Source organism: Moschus berezovskii, chromosome 20 (assembly GCF_049115385.1).
Source record: "Moschus berezovskii isolate FMDL1 chromosome 20, NW_MosBer_1.0, whole genome shotgun sequence".
In the NCBI taxonomy this organism is placed as follows: Eukaryota; Metazoa; Chordata; class Mammalia; order Artiodactyla; family Moschidae; genus Moschus; species Moschus berezovskii.
Window position 1 is genome coordinate 36,208,832 of NC_142479.1, and position 20,090 is coordinate 36,228,921.

General features: G+C 39.1%; 1 protein-coding gene across 1 annotated transcript; it reads left to right on the plus strand.

Moving 5' to 3' along the window:
* The first annotated feature begins 3,056 nt into the window (after nucleotides 1–3,056).
* Nucleotides 3,057–20,090, plus strand: ASPA (aspartoacylase). The gene is made up of 6 exons (XM_055403774.2): nucleotides 3,057–3,458; nucleotides 7,089–7,284; nucleotides 8,679–8,772; nucleotides 11,573–11,680; nucleotides 15,852–15,961; nucleotides 18,757–20,090. The coding sequence occupies exons 1-6, from the start codon at nucleotides 3,223–3,225 to the stop codon at nucleotides 18,952–18,954; spliced, it is 942 nt and encodes a 313-aa protein (XP_055259749.1). The 5' UTR covers nucleotides 3,057–3,222; the 3' UTR covers nucleotides 18,955–20,090.

Here is a 20,090-nt window from a genome sequence, read left to right on the forward strand (position 1 = left end):
TGGGTGATTGAACATGAAATCAAATCGGATATGGCTCAGACTCATTTCTCCAAAAGAATGTAATCATCTTAGTACAGTATTCTGCATAGTTTCCCATAATAAGACCCCTTCTTGAGTAACACATTCCAGTGGAGAGTTTCTGCTGCCAGTAAATTAGGCTTTGTCTGTATAAACTCATATAATCTGGTTAGTATATAGAGCATGTCTCAAGACATTTTCAGGCATTACAGTGTCTTGAAAATTACCAGTAGTTGTTTGTCTTTTAGTATTCAGGCAAAAAGTGAGGAAGATCGCTAAGAAAGTCAACACAGAGTTACTAATAACTTCAAGAGAAAGAAATTCCAGAAAAAGTCATGTTTCAAAGTAACTTTTTAAGACCCAGTGATCTTTGATTTGGTTCTTGTGTCTCTAACCATGAGAAAGCTTTCTGAAAGCAAGGATTTAAAAAAAAAAACAGTGTGATTTATAATCTCTAAAAACTTACATGAGTCAGCTTAAAAATATGGTAATTCAGTTCAGTTCAGTCGTTCAGTCGTGTCCGACTCTTTGCAACCCTATGAATCACAGCACACCAGGCCTCCCTGTCCATCACCAACTCCCGGAGTCCACCCAAACCCAAGTCCATCAAGTAGGTGATGCCATCCAACCATCTCATCTTCCTTTGTCCCCTTCTCCTCCTGCCTTCAGTCTTTCCCAGCATCAGGGTCTTTCCAATGAGTCAGTTCTTCGCATCAGATGGCCAAAGTATTGGAGTTTCAACTTCAACATCAGTCCTACCAATGAACACCCAGGATTGATCTCCTTTAGGATGGACTGGTTGGATCTCTTTGCAGTCCAAGGGACTCTCAAGAGTCTTCTCCAACACCACAGTTCAAAAACATCAATTCTTCAGCACTCAGCTTTCTTTATAGTCCAACTGTCACATCCATACTTGACCACTGGAAAAACCATAGCCTTGACTAGACCAACCTTTGTTGGCAAAGTAATGTCTCTGCTTTTTAATATGCTGTCTAGGTTGGTCATAACTTTCCTACCAAGGCGTAAGCATCTTTAAATTTCATGGCTGCAACCACCATCTGCAGTGATTTTGGAGCCCAGAAAAATAAAGTCAGCCACTGTTTCCATTGTTTCCCCATCTATTTCCCATGAAGTGATGAGACCAAATGCCATGATTTGTTTTCTGAATGTTGAGCTTTAAGCCAACTTTTTCACTCTCCTCTTTCACTTTCATCAAGAGGCTCTTTAGTTCTTCACTGTCTGCCATAAGGGTGGTGTCATCTGCATATCTGTGGTTATTGATATTTCTCCCAGCAATCTTGATTCCAGCTTGTGCTTCCTCCAGCCTAGCGTTTCTCATGATGTACTCTGCATATAAGTTAAATAAGCAGGGTGACAATATACAGCCTTGACATACTCCTTTTCCTATTTGGAACCAGTTTGTTGTTCCATGTCCAGTTCTAACTGTTGTTTCCTGACCTGCATACAGGTTTCTCAAGAGGCAAGTCAGGTGGTCTGGTATTCCCATCTCTTTCAGAATTTTCCACAGTTTATTGTGATCCACACAGTCAAAGACTTTGGCATAGTCAATAAAATATGATAGTATGTTCAGTATTTTAATTCACTATTTAGAATTATAGGTCCTTTATCACAAGAAGTCCACATAGCGTATACTGCACACTGTGTATGGAGGTGCAGAGCTGGTGGTAACTTTGCCTAAAGTTATACAGTGGTAACGTGTTCCAGTCTGAGCACAGGCTGACCGAGGCTTGCTTCTGTCCACTCACTGCAGTGTTGCCAGTGAGCACTTGCAAAGTGGGCACTGCATTGCACACGCCTCACTCCCTGTCATTGTCACTCTTCCTACTTCTCTGGTGGCTTATTTGATGCCTTACTAGTTCTACACACTGATAACTGATGTGTTGAAGCATCTTAAATGTTGTAAGGGAAACCATGACCCTGCTCAGCTTGACCACTCATCCAGCAGATGGGCCTGTGGCACCTGAGTGGGTTGGCCATCCTTTCCAAAGCACAGATGATGCCGCCAAAATGAGGCAGGTGACATTTACAGTCATGGGTTCTGAAGAGGCTCACTTACTGAAAAGTCCTGAGGTTCTGAATCAAAGCGAGTATCTTTAATCAACACTCACAAACTATGCATTATGCTGGTTGGAGGCCAAAGGTCAGTGTTATAATACTGCATTGTAATTGGAGGGAGGGGAGTGCCAGTGAGTCCATCCTGCTGTTGTAAGAAGTCGTTCACATGCATAAAGTTCTTAGATACATAAAGACAGGCTTTGGTACTGAAACTGAAGAAACTGTGTACCCAAGCATCTTCACAGCTTCTACTGGACATATTTTCTTTTTAGAAATGAAGGAATATTCTCCCATTTTTGATCCGTTCTTTTATGTCGGTTCTACAGAATTGCATGTAACTTTATATTTTTAAAAGATTCTTAAGTATTTAATATTCTGCTAATTTGATTTTGAATTATAAATGTCAGTTCAATTGAGGGTTTTATGTTTTACTATGTTAAAAAGGAAAAAGTATACATTTTAAAGGATTTTTTATGAATAAATTTATTGTACTGAAAATAAAAAATAAAAAGAAAGGATAATGGCTCCAGAGGAGTTCTCTAAGGATCTGCCGTTGTCTGTTTATAGAGCTGAAACTCAGATGCCCTGAGAAGATAATAGGGCCTGAACTCATTTCAGAGAAGAAATGGTTTTAAGCAGAAATATAAATATTGAAAAATAAGATGCATACTATGGGCCAGTCTTTTATATTTTGAGGATAAGAAAAGTGTAATCTATTTTTACCACCACAAATAATCGTGAAAACACTGTTAGAAAACATTCTGGCTAAAGAGAAAGCAGAAGTTTCACTTAAGTGTGAGATGATAACTTATTATTGCGTTTAGGTCTACTGACCATTTGAGGGAGTTAGAAGTTAAAGTAAACAGCTGCATCTCTAGTTGATCTCTGCATATTTTAACCCAAATATGGTAAAGGGCAGGGCTAAAGAAGGGAGTATCCCTATAATAAACAGAGCTCAGAACTTGTAACAGAAAATTAAAATATACTCCACTCAAGAGAAGTCTGTACTTTGCACTTAGGTTAAAGTCTCATTTAGATTTAAATTTCTAAACTTTGGTTAAGAAATTAAGTTTTCTTTGATCTCCTCTCTTCTGAATTGCCGAAATCAGATAAACCTACTTGACAAAAATGACTTCTTGTCACGTTGCTGAAGACCCTATAAAAAAGGTGGCTATCTTTGGAGGAACTCATGGGAATGAACTAACAGGAGTGTTTCTAGTTAAGCACTGGCTGGAGAACGGCACTGAGATTCAAAGAACAGGGCTGGAGGTAAAACCATTTATTACCAACCCAAGAGCAGTGAAGAAGTGCACCAGATATATTGACTGTGACCTGAATCGAGTGTTTGACCCTGAAAATCTTGGGTAAGACTATATTTTGTGCTGCATGTGTGCACATGCACACATGTGTGTTTCTCTGTGTGTGTGAGAAGTAGTATGTGTGAAAGCACATGTGTATACATATGATACTCATGTTCATACATAGAATCGCTATTGTGAATAAGATTGCTTTCACTTTTAGTCATACTATATGATGAATTGATTACCTAAACTGGACATTCATGTACTCTTTTATAAACTCTTTTAAACATCAGACACTTCTTAACTGATTTATTTTTTTAATATATTCTATCTAGACTGGGACAACAAATAACAAAGGTTTTTATTTTTAAATAGTATCTTTAAAGAAACAGATTTAATAAGTTTTTTGCATTAAATTAATATTTGACTGCTATACTTAGGTACATATTTTTTAGCTTTCTAGGTGATTCACTACTAAGTTTTTTGCAACTATGTTTTGGTAGTGCATGAAGTTCTAGTTAAGAAAAGTGTAATGTTTCAGTTAATGTTTGTTTAATGAAAGAGTGAATAAATTACCATCATCAGAAAACATTAGACTGCTCTGTGATCTGAGGAGTACATGTGCTGCCTTCAGTAGTGGGTCCCTGAGACCTGAATTTTCTGAATTTAAATTATAGCTGATGATATGTTATGTATAGGGTATACAATCATAATGCTCTATGTCCTTATTATTTTTGCCTTTGTTGACATCATTGTAGCTACTCCTGTAGATAGATAGGCCTCTAAGCTTTTTACCATTTCTTTCATTTACATAAAAATATTATTAACACCTACTCTTCATGGGGCACTATGCCAGATACTGTGGGAATACAAAGTTATATACAAAACGGTTTCTGCTCTCAATGAGCTAACAGATGACAAGCTGAGATATAAGTCATGCCCAGCAACAACTAATATAGCACTGTTTTAGATACTCATTGTCTATTAAATCCTGTTTTGAGTTTAAAGAGTTACTTTAATCTCATCACAAATCAAAAGATGGATATTATATTTTTACAAATTTGCCTCACTTTATGGAATACATTTTCTGGGGCAGTTATACATTAGTCATAGCTTATATATCAAACCATATTTTGACTAACAAATTTTAAATTCAAACATGCTTTATATTCATGACTGAGATTATGTCAACATGATTAAGGTTTATCTAGTCACCTAAATCTTTCAATTAATTATTCAAATACTGAATAGATGCTTATTATCTTTCAGGACATCATTTCCTGACTCTGAGCACCTGAGTAGCTGGTGGTGTCGTTTACTCACATGGGGGAGAAGGAGAAGCAAATCAGTTACAGCAGGGAGGGAGGAACTTATGGAGTTGTGGCATTAATTAACTTTTAAAGTGCATTTATAGCCTTTGGGCTTCCCAGGTGGCACTAGTGGTAAAGAAAGTGTTAGTCACTCAGTCATGTCCGACTCTTTGTGACCCCAAGGAGTGCAGACCACCAGGCTCCTCTGTCCATGGAATTCTCCAGGCAAGAATACTGGAGTAGGTAGCCATTTCCTCCTCCAGGGGATCTTCCCAATCCAGGGATTGAACCCAGGTCTCCTGCATTGCAGGTAGACTCTTCTGACTGAGCCACCAGGGGATCAGTGGTAAAGAACTCGCCTGCAAATGCAGGAGACATAAGAGATGCAGGTTTGATCCCTGGGTCGGGAAGATCCCCTGGAGGAGGGCATAGCAACCCACTCCAATATTCTTGCTTGACGAATCCTATGGACAGAGAAGCCTGGAGGGCTACAGTCCATAGGGTCACAAAGAACATGTCTGAAGCGACTTAGCCCACACACACATATGCATATAGGCTTTAGGATCTATCTGGTTGCTTATAATAGAAATCTGAAAACAATAACTTAAACAAATAAGGGTTTCTTTTCCACAAAGAATAAGTCCACAGGTAGGCAGTCCAGGCAGGTACAGTGGCTCAGTGATATCATGAAGGCCACAGACTTCTGTCTTCTCTCTGTGCTGTGCTTAGTCGCTCAGTGTCCAACTCTTTGCAGTCCCACAGACTGTAGCCCTCCAGGCTCCTCTGTCCATGGGGCTTCTTCAGGCAAGAATACTGGAGTGGGTTGCCATGCCCTCCTCCAGAGGATCTTCCCAACCCAGAGAGCGAACCCAGGTCTCCCACATTGCAGGCAGATTCTTTACCATCTGAGCTATCAGGGAAGCCCAGGAATACTGGAGTGGGTAGCCTATCCTTTCTCCAGGGGACCCGACCTAGGAATTGAACCAGGGTCTCCTTCATTGCAGGTAGATTCTTTACCAGCTGAGCCACCAAGGAGGTCCCAGTCTTCCCACTGCACTAGCCTTAATATGCAGCTTTTGTCTTCATTGCTTTTCTTCATAGTTGAAAAACTGCTGCTCCAATTTCTTGATTGCATTCCGGGCAAGAATTACTCAGGTGCAAACTGTAGGTCTTTTGAAGATGCTAACAAAAATAGTCAGAGATTAGAAATAAACGGAATTATAGAGAAATGTTGTTGAATGCTTTCATAAGAAAAATAAATTTAAATTATCATGGACATTAAGAAAAAATGTATCCTAACCATTGAGGTTGGAGATGGGGGGAAGCAGGTAGAGACTCATTTGACAATTCAGTAAAAAATATCAACCCTTATCCTAGAAAAATGCATATATGCATATACCTGCAATGTTTTGCATTTTCACAGGGTTCCCAGACTCTTCTCTGTAAACCTTGACCCTGGACCACTAGTGGGTCCTAGAATCACTTAAGAATCCCTAATAAGATGATGTAAGCTCCTAAGTTGGACTATTCTTGTGCACTAGAATTAGAGTATAAAAAAATAATAGGTGCATTTGATGGTCAAGCTTCATTATAGCCCAGTGCACTTAACTACTAAGGGACTCTTGATTAAATTAATGGATGATTTCATTCAGAGCTGAAGTCAAATGATAAATTGTTTGAAATGTCCTTCCTGTAACCAGCCACATAAATGAGCTATTATTTGCAAGCATGTCAATGTAACATTGCTTGGAATCAAACAGAGGGAAAAATGTATAGAACTGCCATATGACCCAGCAATCCCACTTCTGGGCATACACACCGAGGAAACCAGAATTGAAAGAGACACATGTACCCCAGTGTTCATCGCAGCACTGTTTATAATAGCGAGGACATGGAAGCAACCTAGATGTCCATGTGCAGACAAATGGATAAGAAAGCTGTGGTACATATACACAATGGAGTATTACTAAGCCATTAAAAAGAATACATTTGAATCAGTTCTAATAAGGTGGATGAAACTGGAGCCTATTATACAGAGTGAAGTAAGCCAGAAAGAAAAACACCAATACAATATACTAACGCATATATATGGAATTTAGAAAGATGGTAACAATAACCCTGTATGCAAGACGGCAAAAGAGACACAGATGTATAGAACAGTCTTTTGGACTCTGTGGGAGAGGGCGAGAGTGGGATGATTTGGGAGAATGTCATTGAAACATGTATAAACATTTATAAAATTTTCAAATAAAGTTCCCCTTCCCTCAGAGGGTTTTCATATTAAAGGTTTGGTGCCAGGTTTCTTATATACTGTGTTCTCATTGTATATTTATGTTATCTTAGCTACAGGTGTTGCTAATCTTTTTCTTTCTGCTAATAACAGCAAAAAAAAGTCAGAGGATTTGCCATATGAAGTGAGAAAGGCTCAAGAAATAAATCATTTATTTGGTCCAAAAGATAGTGAAGATTCCTATGACATTATTTTTGACCTTCACAACACTACTTCTAACATGGGGTGCACTCTTATTCTTGAAGATTCCAGGAATGACTTTTTAATTCAGATGTTTCATTATATTAAGGTAATGTCAATGTTATTAATTTACAAGTTAGCCTAGAACCTGTAATTTTAAGTTGATTATAGATGTTGAAACAGCCAGAAAAGGGTGAGGAGGGAGGGTCCAAGAGAAATAGGGGACTGAGGGGAGCACCAGAATAGAAACAGCAGTGACAGGCAGAAGAAAAGGAGAAGAAATGAGCAAAATAATATAATGGAAAAGTAATAGAACATGTGAATCATTGTCTCTATACAATTTTAAATCTTTTATTAAGACTATGACAGTAATCATGGGTTTTTCAGTAAAATTAATACCAAAATTTTGAAGTGGTTGAAGTAGCTCAATTACAGTTTTAAGAAGCTTGAAAGATAGTCGTTTAATGTTGACTAAAGACCAACGATAAAAAGATGGACTGTCTTTAGCCCTGCCTTTGTCTCCGTTTGATTCATATACCCCAACACACATCTGATCTTTCCGTCCTTCATGCAGCTGATCATCTTAAGGCTCAGAAATCTGCAAGGTGAAACAATCAGCAGTCCAGTGCCTATAACAAGAAAAACTGCTGGAAAATAACTGTCAAGCGAAACACAAATAATAAACTCTATGATTATTTCTATATAATGGTTAGCCTTCCTTCCAGAGAGCTAGTATGAGCTAGTATGACCTAATGAAAAGTATGTGACCCATATAGCCAGTACCTGGGTTCAAATCCTGATTTTCTCACTTGCTAACCTTGAACAAGATAATCAACCTCCTTGCTTTCCTTGTTTTATAAACTTGGCATAATAACAACAGCTACCCCATATGACCATTATAAGCCTTACATAAGAAAAAAAAATTCTTCATGCATTTAGCTGAGTGCTTTTAGAAGATAGTAAGGAATCGCTATTATTTTTGTTTCCTTGAATTAGTGACATTGACTAGATAGTAGTTCTGGTAGGAGATCATAATGCAGTATTTTTGTTGCTCATTGAAGGGAGAGCTGAATACTTTGTATGCTGCCATTGTCATCAAACCAAGAGGCCTTCTTGAATTATTCAGATAAGTAGGGGAGCTACTTGCCATCTGTAGAGACCTGGCCCACAAGGGTAGAAACAGAATTCTTTAAGAGACCCATAGTAAGCTAAATACTCAGTGTAACGAGTGATGAAAACAAAAATAACGAGAGCCATTCAGAAGAAGAATTTATTCATATACTTCGTTCGTGGTTCTGGAGAATTGTTTAATACACATTTTATCCAGAAAGTTACATATAATCTAATTTTATATGTAGTTGGAGTTTAGAATGTGTTTCATGAAGTTGTCTTACTAATCTTAGTTGTTGAAGTTAAACATACTGAAGGCATTATTGACTGACAGCAAAGAGAACAAAACATACGGTCTTTACATAATAAGAACATGTTTTAAATTCTTTTCAGACGTCTTTGGCTCCATTACCCTGCTATGTTTACCTTATTGAACATCCTTCTCTCAAATATGCAACCACTCGTTCTATAGCCAAGTATCCTGTTGGTAAGTCACATTTCCCACTGTCACAGCTAAACAAAATATGTCTGAGACGAAACTCTGAGAAAACTAATTTAAAGACTATTTGCAGCTACTTTGCTTATCATTCTGACATAATTGTCAAGTAATAAGCAAACTATCCCCAGGCTGTCTCTGACTATATCAGATTTCCTCACTTTCATTGACCAACTTTCTACATTCCAGAAAGAAGCACTGAGCTAAAGGAATTTGAGTCTTTTATAATGGGTAGTAAGCAACCTGCTTTTTGCTCAGGCAAGACACCAGCCCTATCTTCCAAGGGTATTCAAAATTCTTAAAACAATAATCCGGAGTCAAGGTAGTCAGTATCTTGCTGGCAAGACGTGCAGAAATACGAAGACCCATGGAAAATTCTCTCCCAGCATCCCTCTTAGCATCTGCTTTGCAGTAGAGTTTCTGATAACCTGTGTTTCCTACCCATTCACTTGTTTGCCCTGTCGGTTACAGAGCTGTGAATTTGTCTTTAAATTCTGGTAACTTCCAGCACAGTCTTGCACTCTCATACACCCTCTCCGACAGTCTCTTTTTTCTACATTCCATTCTCATTCCTGAGTGACATACTAGCATCATTGTTTGCAGACCACACTGTAATCCTTAAAATTGCAATTGTCTTGCAGTCCATGGGGTCACAAAGAGTTGGACACGACTTAGCGACTGAACAACAGCAATACAACTTAAACGTAGATTTAAAGTTATCTTGGTTATTTGGTTTTTTATAATTTTGGTGCATAATCAAGGGATCGGTTGAGGCAAGCTAAATGACCAAGTGTAGGTAATTATTTGAAAAAAACCAAGTGCTTAAAAATAAAGGATAAAGATCTATGACACCAAATAAAGCGTAAGATTTCCAGGCCTTGGTTTATTACATTTATGGGCAATGTTGCTCTTAGCTAGAAAGAATATCGTTGATATATTTGGCTCTTAAAAATAGATCCAGGGACTTCCCTGTTGGTTCAGTGGTTGAGACTCTGCCCCTCTATTGCAGGGTGCCTGGGTTTGATCCCTGATTGGGGAATTAAGATCCTGCATGTAGTGTGGCAAAAAAAAAAAAAATCCCACTCCTCTGAAAATAGAGCCAAATCTTTCAAACATTTCAGTGTGGGGGATATTAAGATCATTAAAAGTAATTAGAAATATTATACCTACTTTACTATATTATTTGGAATATTTTTATATCATCCAGTCATGGGCAGAGGGGACACTTAAGATCAGAAGGACACTCTCTCCAGCTCATTATTTTGTAATACTTCTATGACTTTAGATGGGCATCCCTGGTGGCTCAGCAATAAAGAATCCACCTGTCAATGTAGGAGTCACGAGTCCAATCCCTGGGTTAGGAAGATTCTCTGGAGAAGGAAATAGCAATCCACTCCAGTATTCTTGCCTGAGAAATCCCCTGGCAGGCCATAGTTTTCTGGGGTCTCAAAAGAGTCAGACATGACTTAGCGACTAAACATCAACAACATGACTTTAGGTGTCAAAGATGTGCACTGTAATTTCAAGCACCATATGCCAACATGGCAGTATCTGGTGGAAGAAAGGAGACTCCCAGGAACTCCCCTGTGGACCTTCCATTATGGCCAGTTATTCAGAACTGAGTCATATATGCATTCTTCAATTAATTACTAGGGCTGATGGAGTACTGTGATTGAGCAAAACTGTTCTGTGTTTACCCCTGAGTTGGAAACCCAACCAACATCAGGACTCTGTCAGCAAGGAGTAGATGGAATGAATTTTGGGTAGGGAAGCAATAATACCTTGTACAGAACGCATACAGACATATCCACAAACACATTTTCACATATTTACAAATCATTTATGCATCAATGCATACCTTAGCCACACTAATACCATTTTCTTAAATATATGCCCAAACATGTATCCAGAAAAGCTAAACACAAAAGTGAAAAAGGAAGATAAAAGAGAAGACAGTAAGATTTTGTGAATGGGGAAATAACAGAAGTGGATGAAAACAGGATAGAAGAGAATGTATATGAATTGATGGAAAGGATTGGATGATGTTGTATTGGTAAATAGTTTTATAAATGAATAAGGTGATGATTGTAATATAACAGTGTGGGAGACTTGGACAGGAAGGAAAGGACTAAATAAGTGGTTTAGAGAAAAATATGTTGTAGGTTTATGGAAGAATGCTTGACAGTCCCAGGAAGTAGACCTGATGGTATGGGAATTAATTTTATTGTGATGAGATGAAATGAATACAGATTTTTTCCACAGAAAATTAAAACCATTGACTATCATGGCAGGTTGGGTTGTTATGTTAAAGGCAAGAATATTGTTCCAGGGTCACATAGATTGTCATTTGACTTAAATGTGGCTTGTTTAGCTCTCTATTACTAAATAGATGTGTTTTCTCCTACAAGCTGTGTCTATGACAGTTTCTCTTTGTGGTCACGTATTATTTTGTCTACATAAAGTTGTCTGCTCCTTTTACTATATTATGATTTTTAAATATTTTGACAACATTGAAGGAAATTTAGAGAAAAAGACCCACAAGACCTTACTACCATAACACAACTCTTTGATTTTCTTATGTTCTCTCCCAGTCTTTATTTACTATGCTTATAACTTGTAAATGTTCTACTTTATTTATTGCCTAATATTATGTCTCACTTATTTTTCATTATGATACATGGTCTGTCTTTTTAATCATTTTTAATGATATGATTCTAGATCTTGGTGTATGAAAATGCTCAATCTTATACTCTTACACATGAAATGTGACTATCTCCCCTCCTGTACCTAGGTATAGAAGTTGGTCCCCAGCCTCAGGGGGTTCTGAGAGCTGATATTCTAGATCAAATGAGAAAAATGATTAAACATGCTCTTGATTTTATACATAATTTCAATGAAGGTAAGTAGTAGGCAGAAATTGTTTCTTTAATTGTTAGCTTGTGTGTATGCAAATAAATCAGGAAAGGAAGATGAGATGGAGTATACATAATGACTTAAACCACTAAACACTGAAATAACAGTGGGACCTAGGTCAAATTTGCCACATTTGTGATATTGATTTTTAAAAAAATTTAATCATCTCAGCCATTCTTCAATGACCAGTGTAGACACAGTCAAGAAAAGCAGCTACCAAATGAAGTTTCACAAATGAAATTCTCATTTTCCTATTAATGTCCATTTTACAAAGCAAAGAAATACCAAGAAATACAGATGTCCGATAAACAGATGAAAAGATGTCCAATATCACTAGTAGTCAGAAATGCAAATTAAAATACAAAACCATTTTCTCCCATTAGATTGGGAAAATAATCTCTTTTCTGCCTTGGATAAACACTTGGGGAGACCTGTGAATAAATTCTGAATAGATACTTCAGGAGAAACATCTTATAGTAGAGGTTAGCTAAGGAGATAATTGAGAATGTTGAAGAGTTTGAAAACTATAATAAAAATAATCCCAATAATGCACATAGAAGTTCAGTTTACAGAGTACCTTCACATGTATCCTCATGTATGTGACAATATTTGAGTGCTGGTTGATAAAATTAAAGGCACTTAGACTGGCAAAAACGAGTCTTAAGGCCAATTTTATCTTAGAGTTTCAGAAGTGTTATATTGGAAAGGAATTAGACAAGTTTTCTGTGACTTGGAGGGCAGAACAGAATCTGTGGGATAATGTTATCTAAGGACAGAAGTTTCTGATTAACAGAGCTGACCAACAGTGGTGAACAGACCACACTTTGTGAGGCTATTCAAGCAGGACCAAGATGACCACTTAGCCAGAAAGATAGAGAATATTCAAGCATCAATGGAAGTTAAGCACTTGAGAGTCATTCCAGCTCTGAGATTCTAAATAGCAAAAACATGTTCCTTTGTTCCTTCCTCCGAATGGACCTTCTGGTTTAAAGAAATGACATCTGATATTTCCGTCTTCATCTTGGAAGATTTGGTAAATTGTAAAAATGGCCACAAATTCTTCCCTTCCCTGCTTCCATGTCCTAGCTAGAGATAGAGTCTGTTTTCCTACCGCCTAGATCTGGCTTGGCCATGTGACATGTTTTATACCACAGAAGAGATTTGAAAAGAACTTGCACGTCGGGGCTTGCTGTCTCGCTGCTCTTAGGAACTTTGCACTGTCATATTGTCAATCAGTTCACCTAGCCTGCTGGATGATACAAAACCATGAGGCTGAAGACTGAGGCCTCCCAGCCAATAGTTCTGCAGTTCCAACTGAGGGCCCAGCAAATGCCCAGATATGAGAGCAAAGTCATCTTAGATCATCCAGCCTCCTGCTGACCTGCCAGCTCACCACACATGCATGAGCAAGCCAATTAGAAATCAGCCGGTCCAGCCTACACCAAAGGGACTGCCCAACCAAGCCACAGAGTCATGAGCTAAACTAGAGGGTTGTTGTTTTATACCACAAAGTTCTGGCATAACATATTATGCAGCAGAAGCAAACTGGTACAGAAGAGATGGCAGGATATCTGAATTCCACCCTGGCTGCACTTTCTGCACTAAGGGGAAAGGAAGATTTTCCTTTGGATTGCGACCATAGCACACTGTGGGCTCTATGCTGGATGAAAGTTCATCCTGTTTATTCAGAGGTTGCCTGGTATAAACGTAAACTACCCCTTTTCCAAGTTTCTGGGCACTAGGTTGTTTAATGTTGCTGCAGCATTGTAAGTTTCACTTCACTATGGGCAGTCTGGCTATATCCCAATAACTCACTGTTCAAGAGCTGCCCAGATGTTTAACATATTTAGTTAAGAGGAGGAGCACAATGGTGAAGTCATCTAACCTGCTGAACGTCCTCCTGAAGTTACACAATCACAGGATGTCAGAGCTGGAAGGGGTCCTCCAAGATGAACTGATGTGAAACCTTCATCTGATAGGTAAAGAAAGTGAGCATTGAGAAGTTAAGCATCTTGCTCAAGTTGACACAGCTGGGAGATTAGAGCAAAGGTGTCCTGACTCTCATTCCTAGCCTCTCTCTCCCCTGCTCTGACTTTTTAAGTTCTGCTTTCCACCTCTGTCCTACCGTTGTGTACTTGTGGACTCAGTGCTGGTAGGAATCATTCGAGAACATCCTTTGGTTTAGTGTTGTTGTGAATATCCTTAACTAAAATTTTACGGAGCAATATAAGACCCAGAATAGCCAAACCAATCTCGAGAAAGAGGAACAAAGCTGGAGGCATCACACTTCCTGACTTCAAAGTGAAAGTGAAAGTCACTCAATTGTGTCTGTCTCTTTGCAACCCCTTGGACTATACAATCCATGGAATTATCCAGGCCAGAATACTGGAGTGGGTAACTGTTCCCTTCTCCAGGGGATCTTCCCAACCCAGGGATTGAGCCCAGGTCTCCCACATTGCAGGTGGATTCTTTACCAGCTGAGCCACCAGGGAAGCCCCCAACTTCATATTACAAAGCTGTTGTAATTAAGCCATATAATGTTGGCATAAAAACAAACACACAGATCAATGAAATGGAGTGGAGAGCACAGAAATAAACCTATGTATATATGGTCAATTAATATACAACAAAGGAGCAAAGAATCTACAGTGGAGAAGGGGCAGTCTCTTCAATAAGGGGTATTGGGAAATTGGACAGCTAGGTGCAAAAGAATGAAATGACCACTATCTTAAAGACCATACACAAAAATTAACTCAAAAATGGATTAAAGACTTGAACATAAGAACTGAAACTATAAAACATATAGAAGAAAACATAGGTAGTGAGCTTCCTGAAATAGGTGCAGGTCTTGGCAATTTTTTGAATCTGACACCAAAATTAAAAGCAACAAAGGCAAAAATAAATGAGACTACGTCAGCCTAAAAGCTTCTGCACAGCAAAGGAAGCCATCAACAGAGTGAAAATACAATCTACTGAATGGGAGAAAATACTTGCAAATTATATATCTGATAAGGCACTAATATTCAAAATATAAAAGAACTCATACAACTCAATAGTAAAAAAAAATACTGATTTAAAAATGAACAGAAAATCTGAATAGACATTTTTCCAGAGAAGACATACAGATGGCCAACAGACACATGAAAAAAATGTTCTACATCATTAGTCACCAGGGAAATTAAAATCAAAACTGTAATGAGAGGGGAGGGCTTCCCTGGTGGCTCAGAGGTTAAAGCTTCTGCCTCCAATGCGGGAGACCCGGGTTCGATCCCTGGGTCGGGAAGATCCCCTGGAGAAGGAAACGGTAACCCACTCCAGTATTCTTGCCTGGAGAATCCCATGGACGGAGAAGCCTGGTAGGCTACAGTCCACAGGGTCGCAAAGAGTCGGACACGACTGAGCGATGGAACGGAACGGAATGAGAGGGGAAGGGGGTAGGATGAAATGGGAGATCAGGATTGATGTATGTACACCACCATGTGTAAAACAGACATCTAGTGGGAGCCTATGGTATAGCCTATGGTATAGCCTATTTCAGGGTGCTCAGCTCAGTGCTTTCTGGTGACCTAGATGGGTGAGATGGGGCAGTGGGGTGGAAGAGAGAGCTAAGAGACCAGGGTTATTTGCATACGTATAGCTGGTTCACTTCATTGTGCAGCAGAAACACAACATTGAAAGGCAACTACACTCCAATAAAAAATTAAAAAGATTTTGCAAAAAAATAAAAATTTAAAAAAAATTATTAAAAAAAATAATAAGATATCAGCACTCCTTTTAGAATGGCTATTATCAAAAAACAAGAAATAAGTTATGTTGAAGATATGCAGAAAAGGGAACCCTTACACACTACTGGTGGGAATCTAAATCGGTGCAGCTGCTATGGAAAACAGCATAGAGGTTCCCCCAAAAATTAAAAACAAGATTACCATATGATCCCAGCAATTCCACTTCTGGGTGAAATTGTGTTTTATGTACTTTCTGAGTGTTATATTTCACAATGAAATGGTTTAAAAGTAAAAAAGATACTGTGTTCTCCCTATAGCTGTCTGTTTTCAGCTTCCGGTTGTTCTTCCTTTTTTGAAGTATAAACTTCCCTTTTATCAGAAGTGGGTTTTTTTTTTTAGTTGCTATTTATTTATTTATTTATTTTGCCACAGGAAAAGTATTTCCTCCCTGTGCTATTGAAGTCTATAAAATAATGGAGAAAGTTGATTATCCCAGGAATGAAAGTGGAGAAATTGCTGCTATTATCCACCCTAAACTGCAGGTAATGGTTACTATTTCTTTTAAATATTCAAAATAATGATGCCCTACCTTTGAGTGAAGGGATTCCCAGGTGGCTCAGTGGTAAAGAATCCACCTGCCAATGCAGGAGACACAGGAGACGTGGGTTCAATCTCTGGGTTGGGAAGATCCCCTGGAAGAGGAAATGGCAACCCACTCTAGTATTCTTGCCATGGAAATCTCATGGACAGAGAAGCCTGGCAGGGTACAGTCCATGGGTTTGCAAAGTGTCAGACACAACTGAGCATGCTCGCAGCTTTGAGTAGAACTTTACAGTCAGTGGTGACTCAGACAGTAAAGAATCTGCTTGCAACGCAGGAGACCCTGGTTCAGTCCCTGGGTCAGGAAGATGCCCTGGAGAAGGAAATGGCTACCACCTCCAGTATTCTTGCCTGTAGAATCCCATGGACAGTGGAGCCTGGCTGGCTACAGTCCATGGGGTTGCAAAGAGTCGGACATGACTGAGAGACTAACACTTAACAGTCCATTAAGCATCTTACATATGTGAGTTCCTCAGTAGATGTTCTCAAAAACAATGCAGTCTAGATCAGGTATTCAGATTTGAGTAAATATTTATGGAGTAAATCCTGTGCTGGCTCTGGAGGTACAGCAACAAATATGGTTTATATTCATGTGGAGCTTATAGTCTAGATATACTAAAGTCTGAACTGTGGTCTTGAAGATAACCAGATGCTATAACAGAATAATGAGATGTGGATGGAGGTCAGAGAACATGAAATTCCTGCTTCAAGTGCAATGGGTAAGAATTATTATATCTATTTTAATATAAGAAAATGGAGGCTCAGAAATTAGATCCTTCCCACAGTCCTATAGTTGATGGCAGATCCAGAACGAAGGTTCTTTGCAGTTAACCACATTGCTACCACCTCCCTGTCATCACTACTGTAAAAGTTAGAGCAAACCAGTCAGAACCTCCTCCTTTGGAATGTTTTCTGCCTTTTTCCCTGACCCCTCGAGACCCCAGTATCTATCTGCTCTTTGTCTGGTTTGATCAATAATGGTGTAATGAAGGGGAAGAAAAGGCTTGTAGGAAAGAATAGGAAGTTTAAATCTGGAAGAGGCAGAGGTAAAAGCAGAGAGGAGCAAAGATTCTAAAAAGCTAAAGCATCCATCTCCCCACACACTAGCAGACCTGAGAAATGGAAGAGAACCAATGGATTGTCTAGCCTTGTACATTCAACCCTGGAGGCATATTGCCTACAGCGCCTTTTAGAAAATAACAACGCTGGGTCCCCTCTCTGGGATAATCTGATCTTACTGGTCTATGTAATTAGGGTGGGAAACCACTGATCCAGTTCAAACTGCTATTTAATGACCCTAATGACAGTCATTCAGACTTACAACTTAATAAAGCTGCTGCTGCTGCTGCTGCTAAGTCACTTCAATTATATATAATTCAATTATATATATATGTAATTCAGTCGCTTCAGTTGTGTCCGACTCTGTGTGACCCCATAGACTGCAGCCCACCAAGCTCCCCTGTCCCTGGGATTCTCCAGGCAAGAACACTGGAGTGAGTTGCCATTTCCTTCTCCAATGCATGAAAGTGAAAAGTGAAAGTGAAGTCGCTCAGTCGTCTGACTTTTAGCGACCCCATGGACTGCAGCCCACCAGGCTCCTCCGTCCATGGGATTTTCCAGGCAAGAGTACTGGAGTGGGGTGCCATTGCCTTCTCTGACTTAATAAAGCAGCCTTCCCCAAAATACAGACTAGTGGAGCAGATCCAGCCTTGTGCCTTAGTGGGATCCAGGTGGAAACTTGAAGGAGCCTGAGGCAGTGTTTTAAAGGACAGAAAGATAAAGATTGTGAACCTCTTAAATGATTCAGTTGTTATCATAATGTGGGAACACGTATGGGAAATATTCACCTATCTTGGGCTTTTCCCAGACTTTTCCCAGCCCATCCCCACCGTCTCCCACCAATCCCCACCAGAATAGAGCCATCTAGCATGCAAGCACAAGGTCACTCATTTTTCATCCCCAACAGTAGAATATCTTATATATAGAAGATTCTTAATGAATATTTCCTAAATTTTGCTGAGCAGAATTTAACTTCAGCTAGCAAGAGATAAAATTTGCACTTAAGAACATGTGCATGTAGTTTTGGTTTTTGATATTATAAACCTCTTCAGCAACATTCAAGGTGAACTTGATACCGAAGCAGACTCTAATCATGTGTCAGTTATAAAAATAAAAAGGGGAACTCTTAAAACTGGTGCCAAAACAAACTGCTCAATCTCAGTTTAGTCACATACCTCTCACTTGCCTCTTTTAAAAGAAGATAGTGCTGTCATTTTGGTTGTCTAGAGCCTGACATAAGAATTTTTTAATTTACTTTTTATTGAAGTATAGCTGATTTTTTGACAGGACCTCCCTGTAGCTCATACTGTAAAGAATCTGCCTGCAGTGCAGGAGATCTGGTTTGATCCCTGGGCCGTGAATATCCTCTGGAGAAGGGAATGGCAACCCACTCCAGTATTCTTGCCTGGAAGATCCCATGGACAGAGGAGCCTGGTGGGCTACAGTCCGTGGGGTCGCAAAGAGTCAGACATGACTAAGCAACTAACGCTACTACTACATATAGTTTATTTACAATGTTGTGTTAGTTTCTGGTGTACAGCAAAGTGATTCAGTTATATATATGAATATATAGAGATAGATATATACACGTATGTCCTGTCTCATATTCTTTTCCCTTATACAATTTGTAAAGTAGGAGAAAAACCAAATGTAATTTCTGTACGTTGTTTCCTGAAAGGATCAAGATTGGAAACCCTTGCACCCTGAGGATCCTGTGTTTTTAACTCTTGATGGAAAGACTATTTCACTGGGCGGAGACCAAACCGTGTACCCAGTGTTTGTAAATGAGGCCGCATATTATGAGAAGAAAGAAGCTTTTGCAAAGACGACTAAACTAACACTCAATGCAAAAAGTATTCGCTCCTCTCTACTTTAGAAATCACTTGTAGCTGACTTGTTAGAGAGTACCGTGAAAAATTCTACTCGTTTATAAGCTCCTGAAGAGCAGAACTGTGCCTCACTCATCATCATTTCCACAGCTCCTAGCCTGGTGCCTTGCACACAGTGGACATTCAGGTAAATTTCTTGAATGAATGACTGTATTAATGAATGTTTTTTAAAGATATCATACTTTATGTATGTAGCCTATTCAAAGAAGTGCATTTCTTATTTCTTTATAGCTTTATAAACCTTATACTTTGATAGTTTAATGTTCTTAGTAAACAGCCATAGAATTCAAATTTTAACATCAAAACAGTCCATGGGATTGCAGGGTCGGACACAACTGAGTGACTCAGTACAGCACAGCACAGATACTATATACAAAAAAACTATTAACTTGAGCATAGAGTTAAATATTGTATGCTTTTAAGTAATGTAGAAATACTACTAGAAACTAATAGCACAGGCTCACTATTTTAAATTTTTTCACATTTGAATTAATCCTAAAGTATTAAAGTCAGTCAGCAGGAGTTGTGATATCTGTAGATTTTTAAATGCTCTTATGACGATGAAATGTCAATGAGAAATGAGGGCTGATTGTATTTATGAATAAATCAAGAAACTCTGAATGGTCCTTTGTCCACTAAGAGTCACCCACACAGAGCGTCACAAAGCTTCATGCTCGGGTACGCCTCCTTGTTCTGCGCTGACCCCAGGAAGCCAGGGAGCCTCCTTCAGATCTCTCACACACACCCTCAGAAGCTCATGTTCTTTCCCAACTTGGAAGGCATGTCCTTCCCGGCCGTCCCTTCTTACTTTGAACGAACTCATTTGTCCTTCCTAACCAATGTATAAGAAAGTCTTTGGGCTCCAGCTGTGTAGGTGGTAAAGACAGAGCTGAGGGCAGTGGACACTAGTAGAAATGTGACCCAAACCCATCTCTGGTTCACAGATGCATTCTTTTAAGACATTTCCTCCTGTCCTAAATGCCCAAATCCCCCACTCCCAAGATTCTTCTCAAAGGTTCTTGGTCTAATTTTCCACCTCCCTCCCTCTCCAATCCTTGCAAGAGCCTCCCCTCCCCCTTCTCTTAGGCCATGGCAGCCAAGTAAAGAACAGTTTATCCCATGA